The sequence below is a fragment of the Amphibalanus amphitrite genome, unplaced genomic scaffold, assembly GCF_019059575.1.
Source record: "Amphibalanus amphitrite isolate SeventyFive unplaced genomic scaffold, NRLGWU_Aamphi_draft 000897F_arrow, whole genome shotgun sequence".
Taxonomy (NCBI): Eukaryota; Metazoa; Arthropoda; class Thecostraca; order Balanomorpha; family Balanidae; genus Amphibalanus; species Amphibalanus amphitrite.
The window spans coordinates 199,744-221,106 of record NW_024882391.1 but is presented as its reverse complement, the minus strand read 5'-3'; the positions used below and the strand labels follow the sequence as shown (position 1 = coordinate 221,106).

At 47.6% G+C, this 21,363-nt stretch overlaps 1 protein-coding gene across 2 annotated transcripts; it reads right to left on the bottom strand.

Moving 5' to 3' along the window:
• Positions 1-16,458: 16,458 nt before the first annotated feature.
• On the bottom strand, positions 16,459-21,151 carry LOC122367805 (52 kDa repressor of the inhibitor of the protein kinase-like). 2 transcript variants are annotated; one of them, XM_043341222.1, is made up of 4 exons: positions 21,046-21,151; positions 20,799-20,927; positions 19,804-20,680; positions 16,459-19,195 (listed from the first exon to the last, which is right to left on the bottom strand). In XM_043341222.1, the coding sequence occupies exons 3-4, from the start codon at positions 20,069-20,071 to the stop codon at positions 16,962-16,964; spliced, it is 2,502 nt and encodes an 833-aa protein (XP_043197157.1). In that variant the 5' UTR covers positions 20,072-20,680; positions 20,799-20,927; positions 21,046-21,151; the 3' UTR covers positions 16,459-16,961. The 2 variants fall into 2 exon arrangements, with proteins under 2 accessions (XP_043197157.1, XP_043197156.1); XM_043341221.1 differs by having other exon boundaries at positions 19,804-20,927.
• Positions 21,152-21,363: the final 212 nt, after the last annotated feature.

The window sequence follows — 21,363 nt, the reverse complement described above, 5'->3', positions numbered from 1 at the left end:
AAGAAGAGGAAACACACACATACATCGATCTTGTTAGTGCAGTAGTTAATACCCCTAGACAACACATAGAGTAATATAGTGAAGGACACAATCCCCTAGACATACCTAGCGATAAGAGCAGCATAGCAGCATATACAAAGGGACAACTTTCAAATTACATTGGGGGCTCGTCCGGGATCTCAAACTCTGTTCTGCTCGAACAGGACCCTGATTATATATGCTTCTGATTCACTGCATGTTCCCGTTTGTGAAGTTTTCATGTTCTTTGCTGTTCCAGGCTGATTCGTTGATCTTCGTTGATGACTGACTTGGTACTTCTTGTAGTCCGCAAGCTTTCTATATTTCGTATGTGAAATATGAATTGACGGGCCAATATCTGTGTATTTTCAGCTGTATTGATATCTGATGGACCAGGAATGGTTCAAGTTCCAGGCTCTACCAGGTTCCACGTTCGTCAGGCCCAATTCTTGGTCTGCATGCGGCATCGACAGTCATCGTCGAGGTCGCTGCATCTCTGAAAGGTTATTCGATTCAGGTTAGTCCTACTTCTGTGGGTCTACTTACTTTACCTTCTGATGGTACTTGTCCTTTCGAGTTATTCGGTCGTATGCATCGTAAATTAAATCGTTCGCATCGTTGGCAAGATAGAAGTGACTTTTTAACTGGATAGGAGTTGTATAGGAATGTCCAGATATGCTCAATGATTACATCCATTCGATTCCTTAGACTTGAAAATATGTTCGGATGATACAGACTTAGTATTCTTGAACTTTATTAAAAGTTGCCCGTATAAGGTGCTCATATAATGCCGACTTGGTGTTGTTGAGCTGGTCCGTAGGTTTGATCTGATAACGTCGACTTGGTGTTATTGAGATTTGTCTTGACCTTTAATGCTCAGATGTTACTGACTTGGCTTTAGGGAGCTAACACTGACTTCGTTGTCATGGGACGTTCTGATGATACCGACTTGGTGTCATTGAACTTTGGGGTAGTTGCCATAGGATGTCTGCAGTGACCAGGTGCATGGCAGCGCAGTGGTCAGCTAGCTGGTTCGGGGCAATAACTATCCACAGATAAAAACAACGCGAGTTCGATCATTTGATCGCCAAACCGGATATGCGATTCGATCAGTGTTTTCAAGATCGCGGAAGTATCCCATGATCAAGGTTTCCGGAGTTCAGAGGTCCGTTGACATAACCTTACATGGCCCTGACACAGTCCGAAGTGTCATTGTGACTGAGTGGATTGATGCCTCGCTGACATGATTAGTTATTCTTTAGGTTTTTTTTCAACTGGTCGGTCACTGGTAGAGTTGCATTATGGCTGAGTTGCTGACAAGGTTCAGTGGAACAAGATCGGTTCAATGTTTCACAGATTGAGATGTCATTTATTTGTGAGAGTACAACGTCGTTTACATCTATTCAGTTCTTACACAGGAATTTCAACATTTCAGAGCATGTGGCAGGTTTCCGGCAAGTCGAATTCAGGTGAAGTAATTCTCTCTGTGCTAGACACTTTGCCCTAGTTGATAGGTAAATTTCGTATTAATTAGTCATTATTGGTTAACATTGGATGGCAATATACTTTTAACTTTGCTTCGGTTCAAACAGACAGTCATCTCATCAGTCAGTTGAGGGTTGTGAATTGTGAAGATAAATCCCAGTCAACAATGGTGATACTCCCGTCCAGTGGGAAGTATTTGACAGAATAATAAACGCATTTGTTATTTGGCGGGTGATGTGCTGGGCCAGAAATGTGGTTTCCGTTTATTGAGTAGGTCGTGCCGTCTGCCTACGTCCCTGAGAGAAGGGCGAGTGCTAGGTAGGACGTGCAGCCTACAGACGTCTCTTGGAGGAGGACGTCACCGGACCGTCTGCTCGCGTGGTGCAGGACGGCAGTCGCTACCCGGACGCGTAGGAGCTGAGGAGAACTGGTGATAGGGCCTGCCCCACCTATCTACCAGAGTGAGTAGCATGGCAGAGGGTGGTCCTCTGGGGGTCCATGCCCACCGAACATACACCGGCCGGGTATGGGTGGAAATTCTCGGTCAGCTTACGCTCTAGGCATAAGGGCTGGGCGTGCAGTGACGGGAGCAGCAGGTCACTGGCACATGCGACACAACAATCCATGCTGAGGAGGTGTTCCTAGCATGTGAAAAACGGAACCATTTGAGCGTGTAAGGCGGCAAACCCCACCGCAAGTACACTGCTACCGGAGTATAAAGAGTCGAACACTCCAGCGAGTACAAGAGAGAGGCCAGCAGCAAACCCGACCAACAGCTTGCTTGTTTGAAGGTGACGTCGATAGAAAATGTGTCTTACAGGGTGATGACAACTCGATTGCTCGACTTTGTTGCACAGGTGCTGCAGGTACAGCGGACCCGACCAACAATTTACTTGCTTCAGGAGGTGACCGCAGCATCGATAAGGAAGGTGGGTTGTTTTATATCCGAGATAGGATGACTCGGTTGACTTGTTTGGCACTGCTCAGGAGTTGCTGGAGCAGCAACCCAACTTACAGCTTAATGACTTTGGAAGGTAGTCGCAGCAGTCGATCGGAAAGGTGTGACTCACATCCAAGGTTAGATGGTTAGATGATTAATTGGTTGCTTGCTTCATTACACAGGTGTTGCAGAAGCAGCAAACCCGACCAACACCATAATTACTTTAGGAATTGTACTTCAGGAATTGACCAGTGTCGGATAATTGACCACAGTGTCGATAAGACAGGTGTCTTAGGAAGATGACTCGGTTGCTTTGCTTCGTTTGCACAGGTGTTGCAGAAGCAGCGAAACCGATCGACGTTAACTTGTTTCAGAAGATGACCGCAGCGTCGATAAGAAAGGTGACTTGGTTGCTGTGCTTCGTTGCACAGATATTGCAAAAACAACAAACCCGACAAACAGTTGAAATGTGAGTAGACTTCAGGTGACTGCAGAGGGAAAGAAAGTGTTTAAGACGGAAAGTGGTTTTCGTCTCGTTTTATCTCCATTCCATGGCAGGAGGTAGGTAGTACGACTCGAATCCTTGCTTAGCTGCACTTTGCAAGTCATAGCAAGTGCAAAACTCTTCAGGAGTCCATCCCGTGGCTCATCTCCAGAGTAGGAAGATAGACATAAATGCTTCATGTCCTGCTTCATCGTGAATTACTGCGTGGGTCTTGCAGTTGAGATAACAAGGCAAAGAAAAATAGTAATCCGGCCGTCAGCAGTTACCATGTGAGCTGACTGAAGCCGAAAGGTTTCGATTTCAGCGCAGGAACGAGGCACGAGACGTCCCGAGGGAAGGTCTTGCCGGTAAAGCTAAACCGAGCAGAACCGCAACGGTAAGGGACAATGCAACATTAACGAAATATTTGCTTGATTTCGTTGTCTCGACTTTCGAGTAACACTTAGGTTAATGTTTATATAGCAAGATTCTGGAGTAGCATCAACTGTGCAAACTGACCACACCTTTTCCTGTGGAACGATTTAAATATGAACCCGAAAGCCTATGCAGTTAGAACCTGCAATCCTATGTGAACTCGTTCAGCACTCATGTGAATCATTTGGCAATCCCAAAGCTGAACGAAGAGTCAGCGTCACATTGAATGGAAGGTGTACCAGTTACTGTGGTTGACTTCGTTGTATTGTCTGCAACAGACACCGCGCTGCCGAGTGGAGGTCCTGATGGATTTATCCAACCCTGCATGGAGCGCCACCGTCTCGTGAGTGACCAGCGACGGTGATGTCGGGTCACGAACAAAAGTAAGAACAACCCTTGAGATCAAAAGATCAAAGCCAACGGGCATGTGCTCACTTGTTAAAGTCAAGCAGACGAGTTTGGTACAATCTGCTTCAGCGTATGCATGAAGGTCGTGATAAGGGTCAGTTGGTGCTCGAGGTATAAGTTGTGGTGAAGCAACAATCTTGTGCATTGCCTTGAAACTAGATCCAGCGACATGGATCTGTGCAGACCAAAAGATGCGCGGGCATAGAACCGGCATAGACAATAGGACAAACTGCTCGTGTGCCGCGATGCTTGCATCGTCTGGTCCCTCCCAATGTCCTCAGGCCATTGGAGCCAGCAGCAGAGTGCGTCCTACACAGGTATCTGAGATACCAAAAGGTCTACAAGCACCACCAATCTCTCGGCATGTCAGATTGACTTCAGCCTCAACACCTCACCCGAGCCCTTAGGACCAACATCTCGATGCTGAGTGCTGCCATAAGTCGGAAACGCATCCTTCTGTTCTAACGGAGGCAAACGATCACTCGCCCGTCGGTTGTAACTTATCTCCTCCAGGTGTGGCGGCCATAAAGCAGACGGATGGAACCATCACGTTATCACTCGTGAGTTTTTAAAGTCGAAGCCCGTATTGGGAATCGTTAACAAGCGTACCCTTTACATTGCACGACTGACGACATGCTCCTTTGTAAATCGTTTCCGGTAAACCACGAAATTCCCATCCCAGAAACAGTCCACAGGTCAGTAGCAAGGAGATGTGGTTCCCAGAATAATATAAATGTAAAGGTGCAGTGATTGCCTTTTTCCAAGATTTTGTATCCAGCAGCACTACCATGGTGCAATGCTAAGCTGAAGCTAAAGTCATGTGCTCTATCTATCAAGCTATTAAGTGATTATGTATTTTGCACTGTTGTCATATTTGTCGAAAGGCACAAAACAGTTAAAACAGTTTAAGACGCCGCATTTGCCATTGTCTACAAGTCAAACTCGGTTTGACCCAGTCAGACTGTAAGTCTATTATTACGTACGTATACCCGTTCACCCCCTAAGGTTACAGTTCTTCGTTCGCCATAAAAATGGGAGGGATGTGAGAAATATCGTTTCCATCTGCTCTGAGCGGCTAACCGGCGACACTCATTATTTCCAGCGACGGGAAGCGCCCCGTCAGTCGGCCCGGAGGCCAAGGCCGACCAACCAGCGGCGGCTCGCTCGGTTCCTATCTCGCTGACCTCCACCGTTCGCCCACAGCAAAAACACTCGGCGAGGGTTAGATCAGATAATGGGTTGACGACACACCAAGGGCAAACGACTGTCAGAGAGGTATAAAACGGGCGCCAGACGCAGCAGCGACACACTCACACAGTCCACACCACACTCAACAACATCCACTCTCCAACACTACACTGGACATGCACACGTAAGTATAAGAGAACGGGCGGTCTGCCCCAGCCAGCTCTCGGGGAGCTGCGCTGCTCTATGGGGACGAAGGTAGCTGACCTTCCTCTTTCAGAAAGTCCGTCTGACAGGGACTTGGTCATCCACTCGGTATGAGGTTGTACGGTTAAGTTTTATCGTTTTCGGCTTGTCATTTGGTTATCCCTTTCGGCCCCTTTTCGATGACCATACACAAATGTCCGGTCTTATTTAGCTAACTTATGTTTCAGCCTGCCTGCTGTCGTGGAGCTGACGAGAAAGGCCATTGGCACGACTTGGCAGCTGCAGACTGTTCCTTCGGCACTTCCGGCTTCTTCATCAGCCTGCTCGAGTGCGATAGCAGCTCGTGCAGGACTGATTTTCGGACTCTCTCGGTTCTTCATATCGGCCTGCCCGATTGCCTTAGCAAACCCTGCAGAACTGATTTTCGGCCTTGTTGGTTTCAGTTTCATCTTTCGGCTCATTTCAATATATCTACTTTTTGTTCATGTCTGTGTGCTGGTGGAATGGATAGTGTTAGAAGAAGAGGAAACACACACATACATCGATCTTGTTTTCAGTGCAGTAGTTAATACCCCTAGACAACACATAGAGTAATATAGTGAAGGACACAATCCCCTAGACATACCTAGCGATAAGAGCAGCATAGCAGCATATACAAAGGGACAACTTTCAAATTACAGCATCTCTGAGAAAGGGTTCGCTTTTGAGCTTCGACATCAAGGGGGGCCCGGAAGATGGGGGGGGCAGCAAATGGGTAAAGCTTTGGGCGTATATTGAAAATTATTGCCAATGGACTTTAACACACGATGGGCGAATAACGAAATTAATCTACCACTTCGTCTCAGTATACCTATACAAATTGTAAATTGCCTACAACGTCGTATTTTGCTTGAAATTCATCCCTCATTTCTCAGATATTTGCTGGTAAACATGCGAGACGCGTCTGTTACTTTTATTAGACATTCATGCTACGAAGCAATTGGGAGTGAGGAGTAGGCGTTGCGGAGACAGTGGGAAAATGTCGTTGCGTTCCCTCCTCTTTCCTTTATTTTGACATCGAATATCCATGAAGGTATGATAACAAACGTCGATCTTACTACGAACACTGGCTCCTGGCAGTGCTGTTCTTCCCGTTTTGCAAGGGTCATCTTCAATTGCTCTTTTCACTGGCTCTTGAGAACTAGGTGTGCCTCGAAATATGCCTTCTAAATTTCTGCGTAACCTGCTAAGCCATCTCTTTGAAATACATACGATAAGTCATTACATATAAGGCTGCGTTGTTTCCAAAATTCACTTGTCAACCTGTCTCGCAATTTATTTTTTCCAAGCTGCAAGCTTCTATGGCCGGACTTTTATTGAAGTTTCAGTCATCGAATGCATTGTTTAACAGGGAGCTTTTGAAGAGAAGAAAACTGCCGTATAATGAAATTAACCGCCGTGTTTTTATGCATGGGTTTTGATAGGCATTTCCGAGTTTTGGCGTCGACTGAAATTAACCGTCTCTCGCGCTTCTGGCTTTCAGCAGGCCACCTTTATACAAAAATTTAACACAATGCTGGTTAAATGACACCGCAGCTTTGGCACTGATTAGTTTCTTTTCAAGTGACTCGATTGATCTAATAAGCTTTCTATTAGTTGCCTCGTGTTCGTATAAGATAGTACCCAGGTTCATCGCAAATAGAACAATGTAAAGTTTCCATGACATGACCCTATTTATCGACGCGTTTCGTTTATTCCTTAAACATTTTCAAGAATAAGGTCACAGAGAAGAAAATTGGCAATCAATACACTGAGAAAGATGTGCTAAATCTCGCGCGTTTAGCAGTAAACATTTCCTACTTAGCTGTACCAATAAGAGACACATTTAGATGAATAGGGCGTTTCACCTACACTTAAAATGAACAAAAGAACACTATTCACAGTTCACTTAACAATCGACCACCGTACTGATCTCGCTAACTCAAACGGGGCCCCTCATATAAATGAAGGGTGCCCCTGGCATTCATTTGGCGATTGATGGCAGGGTCACGCTCACGAATGAGAACAGCCTCGAAGGCGACCAGACGTCGAAAATCAGCGCCATGCTTCGACTGTGCACAACCAAGGCACCATTCCGGTGCCCACAGGGAAACCTCTACTACCAAACGGACGGCATCGCAATGGGGTCACCATTGGGTGTTCTTTTCGCACAGGCCTTCATGGCTTCTGTTGAAGATGAAGTACTTGCTGATGAGACCATCAGGCCCCCGCTGTACTGTCGCTACGTGGACGATATCTTGGTGGAAGTTCAAGATCTGACCATGTTGGAAAAGTTGAAGTCCCGCTTGGAGGAGGTTTCAGGACTGAACTTCACTGTCGAGCGAGGTCAATCCAACAAAATCAACTTCCTTGACGTATCTGTTGATGCTGAAGACGGTCATTTCATCACCTGTCTTTCGCAAACCAACTGACGAAGGAAAATGTCTCAATGGCGATAGCGCATGCCCGGAACGCTACAAGAACAGCGTCATCAAAGCATACGTACATCGAGCCTTGAAACACTGCTCAACGTGGCCGCTGCTACATCAAGAGCTACAGCGCATTAAACAAGTCCTCACTGATAACAACTATGCAATCAAGTCCATCGATGAAGAAATCAAAGCTGCCATCGAACGATATCACCTACACCGCGACAAGGCAGTTGAGCATGATACTACCATCAACCTATTTTACAAGAGCCAAATGACACCGAGTCATCGTGCTGATGAGGTAGCGTTGAAAAACATCATAAAACGCAACTGCAAGCCAACCAGCCCTACTGACCGGATTCGACTACATATCTACTACCGAAGCCCTACTACAACATCCCTGATTATGACAAACAACATGACCAGTGACACATCAAAGCTGAAACAGAGTAACGTCGTGTACCACTACAACTGCATAAAAGGAGACTGCGCACTCCTCTCAACCAGTGGCTACATCGGCTATACCACCACGACTCTGTCAAGGCGCCTCACGATGCACCTGCAAAATGGAGGACCTCAGCAGCACACGGAGCGTCAGCACGGCACCCGACTTACCAGACAAGACCTCGTAGCCAACACCACGATCCTGACCAGCGCCCCTGATTTTCGACGTCTGGTCGCCTTCGAGGCTGTTCTCATTCGTGAGCGTGACCCTGCCATCAATCGCCAAATGAATGCCAGGGGCACCCTTCATTTATATGAGGGGCCCCGTTTGACTTAGCGAGATCAGTACGGTGGTCGATTGTTAAGTGAACTGTGAATAGTGTTCTTTTGTTCATTTTAAGTGTAGGTGAAACGCCCTATTCATCTAAATGTGTCTCTTATTGGTACAGCTAAGTAGGAAATGTTTACTGCTAAACGCGCGAGATTTAGCACATCTTTCTCAGTGTATTGATTGCCAATTTTCTTCTCTGTGACCTTATTCTTGAAAATGTTTAAGGAATAAACGAAACGCGTCGATAAATAGGGTCATGTCATGAAAACTTTACATTGTTCTATTTGCGATGAACCTGGGTACTATCTTATACGAACACGAGGCAACTAATAGAAAGCTTATTAGATCAATCGAGTCACTTGAAAAGAAACTAATCAGTGCCAAAGCTGCGGTGTCATTTAACCAGCATTGTGATAAAAATAATCTGCTTCCTGCCTTTACAAAAATTTAACTGAACTTTTTTAACATGCGTCGGTGGCAAAAATGTACTATAATGAATAATTAGCGGTGTTTTTACAAGTAAATTCTGATACCTCTCTCTCTCTCTCTCTCTCTCTCTCTCTCTCTCTCTCTCTCTCTCTCTCTCTCTCTCTCTCTCTCTCTCTCTCTCTCTCTCTGTCTCTGTCTCTGTCTCTGTCTCTGTCTCTGTCTCTGTCTCTGTCTCTGTCTCTGTCTCTGTCTCTGTCTCTGTCTCTGTCTCTGTCTCTGTCTCTGTCTCTGTCTCTGTCTCTGTCTCTGTCTCTGTCTCTGTCTCTGTCTCTCTCTCTCTCTCTCTCTCTCTTCTCTCTCTCTCTCTCTCTCTCTCTCTCTCTCTCTCTCTCTCTCTCTCTCTCTCTCTCTCTCTCTCTCTCTCTAATATATATATATATATACATATATACATATATATATATATATATATATATATATATATATATATATATATATATATATATGTATATAACGGGTGGTCAGTATGAAACTGGACAAAGTTTGAATTGTTACTGTGTCGAAAGTTTCCAAGCAAAAGCAACGAAAATCGCGTTACCGTGCCATTATTTTGTTGTGATCACGATCGCTCTAATGGATATGTGACACCGGACCTCTGTCAGCCGCCAAGCGCACGCGCGCTGGCAGCCCCGCTATTGTCTTTCGCGGCACCTCCGGGTCGATTTGACGTATGACCTGCTGGATTTTCCGCTTCAACTGAGTGTCTCAGCTGACCTGTCACCTTCCCTTATACACTCTCTGTTTGATGAGCCCCCACAGATCCTCAATGCGCTAAATCTGAGGGGTACATGGCAGGTTCATGTCACGTGCTATTTCGGGCACCCCAGCCTCCTCAAGAAGTTTCGTGTTCTAGCGCGCGTACTGTGACTGTTGCAAGGTCGGAACCTAACAGAACATCATGCTCTGTGTTCTGAGACTCACGAAGTGGTAACAACGCGCCATTCAAACACTTTTCATAGCACAGTTCGCCCTTTACATTGCCTGTGCTCGGCAAGTAACTGGACGCGTGAGCCCCTCGGACGCATGGCAAGCCAGACGGGCATCTCGAGTGGATGCTTGCTCTCAGGTCGAAAGCGAAGGTGCGATCCACATGTGGAATAGTGTCTCCACCAGCTGAGGTGTAAAATTCGACAATGGAAGGCATTTGGCTGCCACTGCAGGTGAAATAAGATTCATCGTCCATATGCACCTCCATGTTTTTGCTACCCTGCATTGGACCCTGTGACAGACGGCGCAGGCGGGTTATCTGTGTTCGAAATTGTGCCTCCGTCACCTTTATCCTATTTTTGTACCTGATTCCTGCTTCTTGACACATTAATTGTTCATATGTTTTGAAGATTCCAACATTTCTTCCCAGAGATCACAAGGAGAGCCCCAACTGTTCGGTGACGGCGCCGGTTTGTTTCTTCCGGTGCTGAATGAGCCTTTTCTTGGTGATCTTGCGATTCCCACCATGCAAAACATCTGCAAGTCCTCAGAATTTATCGATGGTCACATATTCTTAAGATCTGGTTACACCCTATGGCGTAATGTGACGCATAATGGTAGCATTTTTGTAATTTGTGTTATTTTCACAAACTTCCGCGAACAGGTCCCGGAACGATTGCTGACTTACCGGCGCAATGTTTTCTACTAGTTAATAGCAGAAAGTTGAAATATGAGCTGGTAATATACAATAACTGGAAGTATTCACCTGCCAAAAATAATTAAAATCTTTCCATAATTAGAGAAGCTATACTTAATCAAATTTTGTCCAGTTTCATACTGACCACCCGTTATATGTATATATATATATATATATATATATATATATATATATATATATATATATATATATTTTTTCTAAGCCGCCACCCATGATCAGGTGACCAGGAGTGCCCCCTCCCTCTATCCCAGCGACACACAGAACCTTACGTTAACACCAGAATAACTTGAAATTTCAAGTCGCGGCACTCCCAGCTAGGAAATGAAAGAAACATAAAAAAGCAGTAAAGAGAGAGTCCATGGTTAATATGAATGAATAAGAAGCAAAGTAGTCGACACTGTAAACAGTGGTGACTGCCCTCTACTGAAAGCCCATCCTCATTCACTCGCTCACATTCGTAACATTCATACACAGCATCAAATACGAGAAAAAGGCATAATCGCTGGGGAAGGTTGGTTAGGGGGTTCTCTCATCAAAGGCAAGATCATCATCATAATACTCTGGTCTAGGCATGCATGAGGGTCCGTTAGCCCAGACACTCGGAGCACCCCACGAAGCAAGGCTTGTTGTCGGGCGCTCCAAGTGCCCAGGCAGGCAGGGTGACATTAGCAAAACACTAAAAATGAGTAAAATACACATACTGCATATTACACATATACCGGACGGATACATACACCTATGTATGCCTACACAAGCATACATACACATTACACATACAACTGTCACATACAGGCATATCAGCGTTTGGTAGGTACCTATGGTTGAAGTACCTATCTTTGAATTATAAGATGTATCAAGCTAAATTAATCAGTATTGATTGATATAATGATTTTTAACTAGCTTTTTTATTGTGCTTTTGGCAAATGGCACAGACTGAACGTGAGGAAAGATCGAGGTCATGACATTGTTCCACACTCTAGGACCTGTCCATGACAAAGTATGAGTTTTATATTTTTTGAAAGTGAATATTTCTTCGAAGTGTTTTACATTACGAATGTTTCTGAGTGAAGGATGAAATCTAAACAATTGGTCGAATCCATGTGGTAGATTGTTGCATATTTTTCTATGCAGGATAAGTATCATTTGCTGATGTGCCACATCCTTAATTTTAAGGAGTTTTAGTTTTTTGAAAATTGGATCCGTATGAGCCATCATTGGCTGCCCATCTATAATTCTGACAACTCTCTTTTGAATTTTTTCAATTTTGGATAGAGTTGAAGTATAAGTATTGCTATATATATAGCAGCAATAATTGACATATGACAAAAATAGAGAATTGTAGAGTAATAATAAGTGTTCAGTGTTTAAAAAGTACCTCACTTTGGTAATGATACCAACATTTCTACACAATGTAGTGTATAGCTTATTTATATGAGTATTCCACTTAAAATCGCCATCAATAAACATTCCAAGGGATTTTACACTTTTAGAGCTTTTTATCTCTACTCCATTTAGTTTCAACCTTATTTCTTGTCTATATCTCTTTTGTTTGAATATATCTGATAAGAAGTTTTATCAGTATTTATCGAGAGTTGGTTAAATATATATGTATATATATATATATATATATATATATATATATATATATATATATGTATAACATATAGTTAAAAGGCGGGTGGGTATTAATTTGATGGTGACTCCGGTAAGCCAGTCTTTGCCGTAGCGCTCCGGAGTTAGTATGGTTTCGGACCGCCAAGTCCGGCACAAATCCGGCTCCCTGCCACCCAAACAATATGCCCGGTTACATAGCATTTTTGTCGGGGCTGTTGCTCACTTCTTCTGCGATACTTTTAATGCAGTAGGTACTTTTCGTATATTTAGATGAGATCATTGTGTTAATTGCAAAGCGTCATTGGCATGTTTTGCAACATCACAGGCGGAGCTAGAGGCTTGCAACTATCCCTATGTAAACGCGGCTGTTACCCGCGGCTGCCAGCGAGCCACGCCGGCCGCCATTGGCCGGTGACTCGCCCTGACCTCGCCGGAGGGCCGTGACGTCAGTGTCACCGGCCGGCGTTCAGAGCCAGCCGGCCGAGCCGCAGTCTGCGCGGCGCGAGCGAGCAGTGAGGGCCGGCGGCGGTCGCGGATGAGATAGCTGGAAGATGAAAGATAGCGCCAGTTGTCTGCGTTTGATGTGATTGTTGCTTTGACTGGTAAGTCAAAGTACCATTTACGAGTAGCATTTGCAAGATTGTGCCTTGTAATATCGTGCGGTCTAGGCTATAGTTCATAGCCTCTTATAAGGTGTTGACATGTTTGATCTAGCCTGTCGCACTGTTACGGGAAGACTGGTGCAGGTATTTTTTTGTGATTTTTTTTTTCATGAATTGAATATGTCTGATTTTCCCTCACGTCTTCCCGCAGACGTCCTGCAACTCGTCAGCGCGCCTTGTGGCAGGCGCCAGGCCTACTGTCGGCAAGGCGGTAGCGAAGTGGCTGTCCGGAAGCTGCGACCGGAACGGGGGGCGCGCAGACCGTCTGGTCAGGCACACCCAGCTGCCTAGGGACATCGAGGCCGCAAATGAGCCGGTGCCTAACGGTCCGCCGAGTGATCAGCGAGGGTTAGTGAAAAAGTGAACTTCCACCAGTTCCATGGCGTGAGCGGCTAGCGCTATAAGAGCCGGTAGAACCCAATTCCGTCCCACGCTCCCATGGGGGCGCCCCTGGGCCCCATGCCCCATCACCGATGCCGCCGCTGTCGTTTTTTTTTTTTTTTTTTGTTAATTGACCTGTGTGATTTATCGAAATATACACTTCTTACATGCCTTTTTTACAAGTCTAGAGAACGGGAAGAGAGCGTCGGAAACACATTCTGAGTATGCTGCGAACACGTTCAGAGGACGTTGCGAAAATGTTTAGGACGTTTACTCATGGGTCGCAGGGACGGCAATACAAAGTAGCGACAACGTGGTGCGCACGTGATAAAAACGTTCAGAAACGTCGTAGAGACGTTGCCAAAGCGTTCTAATAGGGTAAGGTGCCTAATTAGCGACCCCCTTAATTTGGACCGTCATTGCTCACGCTCTGTGGGTGCCACTGTATTACTGGCTTGATTTTCGGAGAGATCAATCATTTTTCTATTGAAATATAGTCATTTTCTGCCCCAATATTCACTAACATATTTGTAGTGAGCATTTTGGCAAACCACTGCAAAAAAACGCTAATAGGGAACTCTTCCCGATTAGCGACCGGGGAGGGTCGCTAATAAGTCTATGGGTTTCCCCATATTAAAAATGGCAAAAAATGCTACGCCTGAAAAGATGAAATATGATCTCAGAAAGGTAACCTATACGCAAAACAATCACTCGAGCAGGAACATTTATCCAACACATTTACGCAAGTAAAAACTGATCACGTGATGCACCGAAGGCGAAAAGAAGGCGGAAATCCAAATTTTGCGGGCTATCTCGTATGATATTCGAAGTCCGCGCTGAATTCGGCACCCCTGCAGTTGGTGACGCCATTTGGCATCCCCTGCCACACATTGCAAGCTTCAGCAACACCTCATTTTCATTTTTCTCTTTTCCCCTTTCTTTTCCTTCTTGAGCTATTTGCGACCATGTCAGGCGCAAATAGGAAATATGAGTTGCGACACATTTTTAACCGCCATGCTGTGCACAGTTGAGCGATTCACTATGGGAAAACGGCAATCAATTGAAAAAGGAATGTCGATTCAGAATAAAAAAGGTCCATCATCCTAATGTGCATCGCTTTTCATCAGAGAGGGCCCAAACACACACGTTTTGGATAAGAAACTCGTCATTTTTATTTAAACTCACCTGAAACGTCCCACCAGAAACATCAACGACTGGAAAATAATTTAATTTGATAACCAAAGTATGGCTGACCTTCTGACGATATTTTTACCCCGTTTTATCCTGCCAGTTTTTCTCATAGGGAGGTAGGTCGCAAATCGGAAAGGGTCGCTGATTAGGCACCTTACCTTACTCGTTGTAGTCACGTTGTGGAAACGTGGTGACAACGTTCCAGAAACGCTGTTGGCATGTTACAGAAAACATTTCATAACGTTGGCGGGACGTTGTGAGAACGGTTTTGGGACGTCACGGTCACGTTACAGAAACGTTGTGACGACATTCAAATGCATGGTCGGATGACGTTATCACGCCGTTGTCTGGAGTCTACAAAATTACGTTGTCACAACGATAAATCGGAACGTTGTGGTAACCATTTTACAACGTTTAAACGACGTTGTAACAACGGCAAATTGTTAGCTGGGTTAGGCCTTGCCCTGCTGCCGGATTTTTTTCACCCCCCCCCCCCGCTCAACATATTTTTTATCTGAGTCAATTTTGAGTCAACACACTTGACTCAACAAAAAATTTGAGTCAAGATTGAGTCAACTCATATTTTCATTGAGCCGCTTGAGTCATGAGTCGAGTCAAGGGAAAAAATCAGCTCCTTGTCTGAGTCAGAGTTGAGTCAGGGCTTTCTGAAGTTGAATGATGAGTCGAGTCGGCAAACTTTTTTGAGTCGAGCACAACCCTGCTCCTATGCATGTTCTTTTTAGCGCAGCCTACAGCTGATCTAATATACCTATAAGAAAAATGAGTTACCGTCAGACTTGTGACAGCTCAAGAAAAAAGTGAGCTCGCTCAGCTCAACTCCGTCTTATCCGCTCCCGCTCAGCTCCCGCTCAGTTTAACGCGGCTCAGCTCAGCTCACGTTCCGCTCAAACCGGCTGCGCTCCGCTCACGCTCAGCTCAGCTCAGCTCAGTTTCCGCTCAGCTCAGCTCAGCTCAGTTTCCGCTCAGCTCAGCTCAGCTCAGTTTCCGCTCAGCTCAGCTCAGCTCAGTTTCCGCTCAGCTCAGCTCAGTTTCCGCTCAGCTCAGCTCAGTTTCCGCTCAGCTCAGTTCAGTTTCCGCTCAGCTCAGCTCAGTTTCCGCTCACCTAAGCTCAGCTCAACTCAGTTCCCGTTCAGCTCAGCTCAGTTTCCGCTCAATTCAGCTCAGCTCAGTTTCCGCTCAGTTAAATTCAATGCCACCCATTGCCGAATGCCGAATGCCACCCATATCTCCGTAACGTGTCGGGGTCCGGCCAATGACGTCACGGCAATGCGTGTGCTGATTGGTCATGGACATCGAATCATCGGGACACAGGTCGGGACTCAATATACCCTGGGTCGGGACATCACGCCGCAGTGGATAAGGATACCAACCAAACGGCTTACAACGGTGCGAACGGGGTGGAATAGAGGAATGTAGCGATTTCCCGACCGATCGCTTCAGTTTGCGGTGTCGAACTACATGGCCTTTCACCTAGTGACGTCTTTGGTTTGTATATAGGGGAAGCGGGGGTAACACCGCCCCCCTAAGCTTTTCGCCAAAATGAGAGAATATGTGTGAAGTCTCTTGGTAGTTTTTGTTTTGGTTACAATATTTAAACATTTTCTCACGTGTTTTAGGTACTTATTTTGCATGCTCCTAAAAGGTTTTCATGTATCACGACTTTTAAAAATACCTTGCATATTTGCTGCCTACAAATTGTGTGGGTAACCCCGCCACCGGTGTTGATGTTAACCCAACCCATTCCTACGAAAGCTTTTAATTGTTCAGAGGTCGTGTGCGATGAGTTTCCTGTCGGTAAGTGGTAATTTTCGCAAATAATCGGTAATGGACACCTAAATAGGTATAGGTTCATCAGCTGTTTGCCAGTTTTATACAGCTGGCAAGTGCTTAGTCGGGATGCATGAAAAATATAAAGTAAAAAATCAAATAAGCTGCTTATTCCCGACTTAGGAACATCTACGAACATAAATAAAGCGTGTCTTTGGAGTTTCATCACTTATCACGCTACAAACAGGAAACACCGCAACCTCAATTGGGGTAACACCGCCACCAGGCGCGCACCCAGGATTTTCCAGGGGAGGGGGCCCGGGCGAACAGGGGCCTCCGTATTCCGGTTGCCGGGGGGCCTCTGTCTAGCGAGGGGGCCTCCATTTCGCTAACTTTGTGACGGCTGTTTGTATGATAGGTGACGTTCTTAGCGATCTCACTAAATAGTTAAACTCATTGGCTCTGTAAGCATATGACTCAATAGCCAGCAAACGTTGTCGTGCTGGAAGGCCTTCTGGTAACCCTCTTAACGCCCTAAAACGTTACGTAACGACTAAGCGCTCTACCCAGAATAGAACTCACCCTATCCCATCAGTAGATAAGTACACAAAGCTCAATGAACAAATCTCATTACCTTTGAGATTTGCATGCTTTTGTTTGCATTGACGTCGTGTCGTCACCTGTGCCTGTGGCAACATGTCATCTTTGAGAGGCAAAAGGTAATAGTCAACAGATATATTCCTGAAGCCTCACTGAACACTCACCGGTGCGACCAGTCGACAGCACCTCTGAGAGAGCTGGACTCAATCAAACTGAGCGCCGGGGGCGCGTCTTCATGAAGCGGTCTGCTACCATGGACGGATCCAGCGAGGCCACGCCGTGTGCACTCATCAGAATGAGGCTCTCCAACCGGCTCTCTCCCATTGTTGTCCGCTGTTCAGTCTCAACACGCTTCAGTGTCGAGAAACTTCGTTCTGCAGAACAGCTTGTGACGGGGAGGGTCATGAGGATTTGAAGCAGTGTCTTGACGTTCGGAAGTGAGCCCGCCATCCGGAATGCGTCTCCCACAGTCTGTGGGCGGTTGGTTGCTGATGCTACCATGGCACGCCAAAGCACAAGTTCCGACCGGAGGTTGACTGGGCTCGGCAGATCTTTGTGGTACGCTTCAGCACACTCGACAACTGCGGAGAGGTCAGCGGTCCCTATGCGTGCTGGAAGGACTCCCTCCAGTTGCAGGCCAGGATGATCTTCCGGGAAGCGCTCCTTCAGCTCCTTGATCATTTGGTCGATGAAAGGGTTGAACACGTTGATCCGGTAGTTCGTCTCTGGATCTGATGACACGGAGCTGTTAGGTCGGTGCACTTGTCGAGACGAGCCTCTCGGAGCGATGACTGGTATGTCCAGCTTGTCAGCCAGTGCAGCAGCCTTTTTCATCACAGCTGGGAACTCTTCTCTTGCGTCTTGCACTGCCTGCTGGACTTCGTTGATTTTTTGCATGGCATCACTCAGTGACTGCTGGGGATTTTGGAGGCAGATCGACAGACCCAGTGTGATGCCGAAGAGGAGCACAGCCATCTCAAGACAGATTAGGAAGTCGAAGCGGGTGATCGCTGCCAGATGTCCGGACGCTTTTTGAGCTGCGTCGCTGCTTCCCTCCCGCTCAACGTGTTCGAGTGCTGCGACGATGGGAACTAGCAGCTGTTCGAAGGTCAGCAGGGACTCGTGCTGCTCCACCCATCGAGTTCGGCACAGCGCCTTCAGTCTCTTTTTCTTTTGCTCCTCGCCCAACTGTTCCACTTTTTCCTCCAGAAGCTGCACTCGAGCCGCGGAGTCGTTGAAAAAGTTGGAAGCGACGGACACGACACCCAGCATGTTGCGCACCCCTGGGACAGTTAGTGCCCGACCTAGCGCAAGGTTTAGCCGGTGAGAGGCGCAGTGAGTGTACACGGCCAACGGCTGAAGAGTCCTGATTCGGGACTGAGCACCGCTAATTCGCCCGCTCATGTTTCCACCGCCGTCATAGCCCTGACCCCTCACGCCATCTAGTGATAGGTCCAGTTTTTGTAGGGCGTCGATGATCATCTTCGAGAGCGCTTCTCCAGTCGTCTTCTCAGGGTTCAGCAGAGCCACCATATCCTCTCGCACCGTTCCATCTTCAGCTACGTACCGAAGAACGAGAGCGAGCTGTCCCCGTTTGTTTCGGTCGGTCGTCTCATCGGCGATGATCGTGTACATGCTTGCTTTTTTTATCTTTTCCACGATGTTCTCCTTGATCATCTGTCCGCATACAAGGATAATCTGATTTTGCACGTTCCAGCTCGTTAGCTGCATGTTCTTCGGGGCTGTTCTAATGCTATCTTCTAGCAGCCTGTCCCCTTGCGCCCGATACCTTAGCAAGGCTTTGAAGTTTCCTTCTCCTCTTTTCGGAACGGCATCAAGGTCCAGCGGACCGTCGTCACGATGGCCTCGCAGTGCCAACTCTTGAGCACCGCAGAGCAGCACAGTCTGGATCACCGGCAGAAGTCTTTTCTTGTAGTCTGCTTCTTGCTGTTCCCGCTTCCTTCTTTCTTCTCTCCTCTGTCCATCCACCAGCTCGTCGATGCCCATTCTTCCCATCAGGACTTCTTCAACCATTGTGACCGCGTCTGCATGATACTCCGTGGTTTGGTGCTGACGCAGATGCCGTTTTGCGTCTTTGAACCGCTTGAATGGCTCAGTGACGAAACTTCTCAGCGCCTGGTCTCCTGAAGCCCTCCCGCTGATTTGCCTCCCCATCAGCACACAGTATCGACAAAAGCCGCCTTCAAGTCCCGGCACAGCACTGTAAGTGAGCCAGGGAAACTCAGCGATGTGATCTCGCTGGAACTTCCGATTTTTACCGCCAGCATCAGGAACCACTGGGAATCGGTATGATGGCGGCGGAGTCCATGGGTCTTTCAGAAGTCGTCTTCTCTCCTCCAACGGGAGCTGTTTCGCGCAGACGTAGTTGCCAATGTCATCCGGATGCACAGAGGATGCGACAGCATTGCAGGATCCAGGCGCTGAAAGAAAGGAAGGTAGGATGTAGAGGAAAAGGACACAGAAGTTTGCAGTACCGTAATTGAAGGACGCAAGACCAAAGTGAAAGTAACGTACTCGTTCGACTGGCTGGGACATGGCGTAATGAACTATCCCCAATTGAAAGGAAACCGGAAATGTTCGCCCACTTCAACATTAAACGCGATTAGTGACGACATCGTGCATATCATGTACATATAATGTTAACCCGCGCGTGCTACTGGTCTGAGTTTTCCATGCCGTGCTAGGGAAGGGGGAGGGGCGTTTTCAAGCTTCCCCCCCGTCGAACTCGGCTCCTGAGCCACGTAGCGACACGCGGTAGAAATTCGAAAGAGCGTCAAAAATAATGAAGAAAAATCTTCGGTCATTTTTTGGTTCAGGTCAAAGATCAGGTCACCAGAGATCATCGAAGGTCAAATTTTGCCCAGTTGAACAGCTTTTGACGAATCGGCGCGTGACTCGGGAACCATTACAGTTTGAGCGCCACGGAAAAGCGCATTCGATACTCAAACAGCCGTTTGTGAATTGTGACGATAGCGGACAGGTAAGTTAGGTAACACAGGTAGCCAATCAAGCTATCCAATATACTGACCGTTCCCGGAGTCCCGGTCATCGATGTCTGCAGCGGCGCCGCTCGTCGGCCTCTGCACACCGGCCGCTGGGACTGGCGGATGCGGCTGTCGGGTGGCAGCAGCCGACCCCGAACAGGACGGGAGAGGATCTGCCAGGGAGAGTCGGCGATCAGTAATTAGCTCAAACAGCCGTTTGTGAGTTGTGGCGATAGCGGACAGGTAAGTTAGGTAACACAGGTAGCCAATCAAGCTATCCAATATACTGACCGTTCCCGGAGTCCCGGTCATCGATGTCTGCAGCGGCGCCGCTCGTCGGCCTCTGCACACCGGCCGCTGGGACTGGCGGATGCGGCTGTCGGGTGGCAGCAGCCGACCCCGAACAGGACGGGAGAGGATCTGCCAAGGAGAGTCGGCGATAAGTAATTAGCTCAAACAGCCGTTTGTGAATTGTGGCGATAGCGGACAGGTAAGTTAGGTAACACAGGTAGCCAATCAAGCTATCCAATATACTGACCGTTCCCGGAGTCCCGGTCATCGATGTCTGCAGCGGCGCCGCTCGTCGGCCTCTGCACACCGGCCGCTGGGACTGGCGGATGCGGCTGTCTGGTGGCAGCAGCCGACCCCGAACAGGACGGGAGAGGATCTGCCAGGGAGAGTTGGCGATCAGTAGACAATAATTAGCTCAAACAGCCGTTTGTGAATTGTGACGATAGCGGACAGGTAAGTTAGGTAACACAGGTAGCCAATCAAGCTATCCAATATACTGACCGTTCCCGGAGTCCCGGTCATCGATGTTTGCAGCGGCGCCGCTCGTCGGCCTCTGCACACCGGCCGCTGGGACTGGCGGATGCGGCTGTCGGGTGGCATCAGCCGACCCGGAATAGGACGGGAGAGGATCTGCCAGGGAGAGTCGGCGATAAGTAATTAGCTCAAACAGCCGTTTGTGAATTGTGGCGATAGCGGACAGGTAAGTTCGGTAACACAGGTAGCCAATCAAGCTATCCAATATACTGACCGTTCCCGGAGTCCCGGTCATCGATGTCTGCAGCGGCGCCGCTCGTCGGCCTCTGCACACCGGCCGCTGGGACTGGCGGATGCGGCTGTCTGGTGGCAGCAGCCGACCCCGAACAGGACGGGAGAGGATCTGCCAGGGAGAGTTGGCGATCAGTAATTAGCTCAAACAGCCGTTTGTGAGTTGTGGCGATAGCGGACAGGTAAGTTAGGTAACACAGGTAGCCAATCAAGCTATCCAATATACTGACCGTTCCCGGAGTCCCGGTCATCGATGTCTGCAGCGGCGCCGCTCGTCGGCCTCTGCACACCGGCCGCTGGGACTGGCGGATGCGGCTGTCTGGTGGCAGCAGCCGACCCGGAACAGGACGGGAGAGGATCTGCCAGGGAGAGTTGGCGATCAGTAGACAATAATTAGCTCAAACAGCCGTTTGTGAATTGTGACGATAGCGGACAGGTAAGTTAGGTAACACAGGTAGCCAATCAAGCTATCCAATATACTGACCGTTCCCGGAGTCCCGGTCATCGATGTTTGCAGCGGCGCCGCTCGTCGGCCTCTGCACACCGGC

Bases quoted from the DNA above. Each gene is read 5' to 3' on its own strand.
- LOC122367805 (XM_043341221.1), bottom strand. From the start codon at position 20,071: ATGACCGGGACTCCGGGAACGGTCAGTATATTGGATAGCTTGATTGGC. The intron at 19,196-19,803 runs GTCAGTATATTG...CCTTTCTTTCAG, and splicing joins TGACCGGGACTCCGGGAACG to CGCCTGGATCCTGCAATGCT.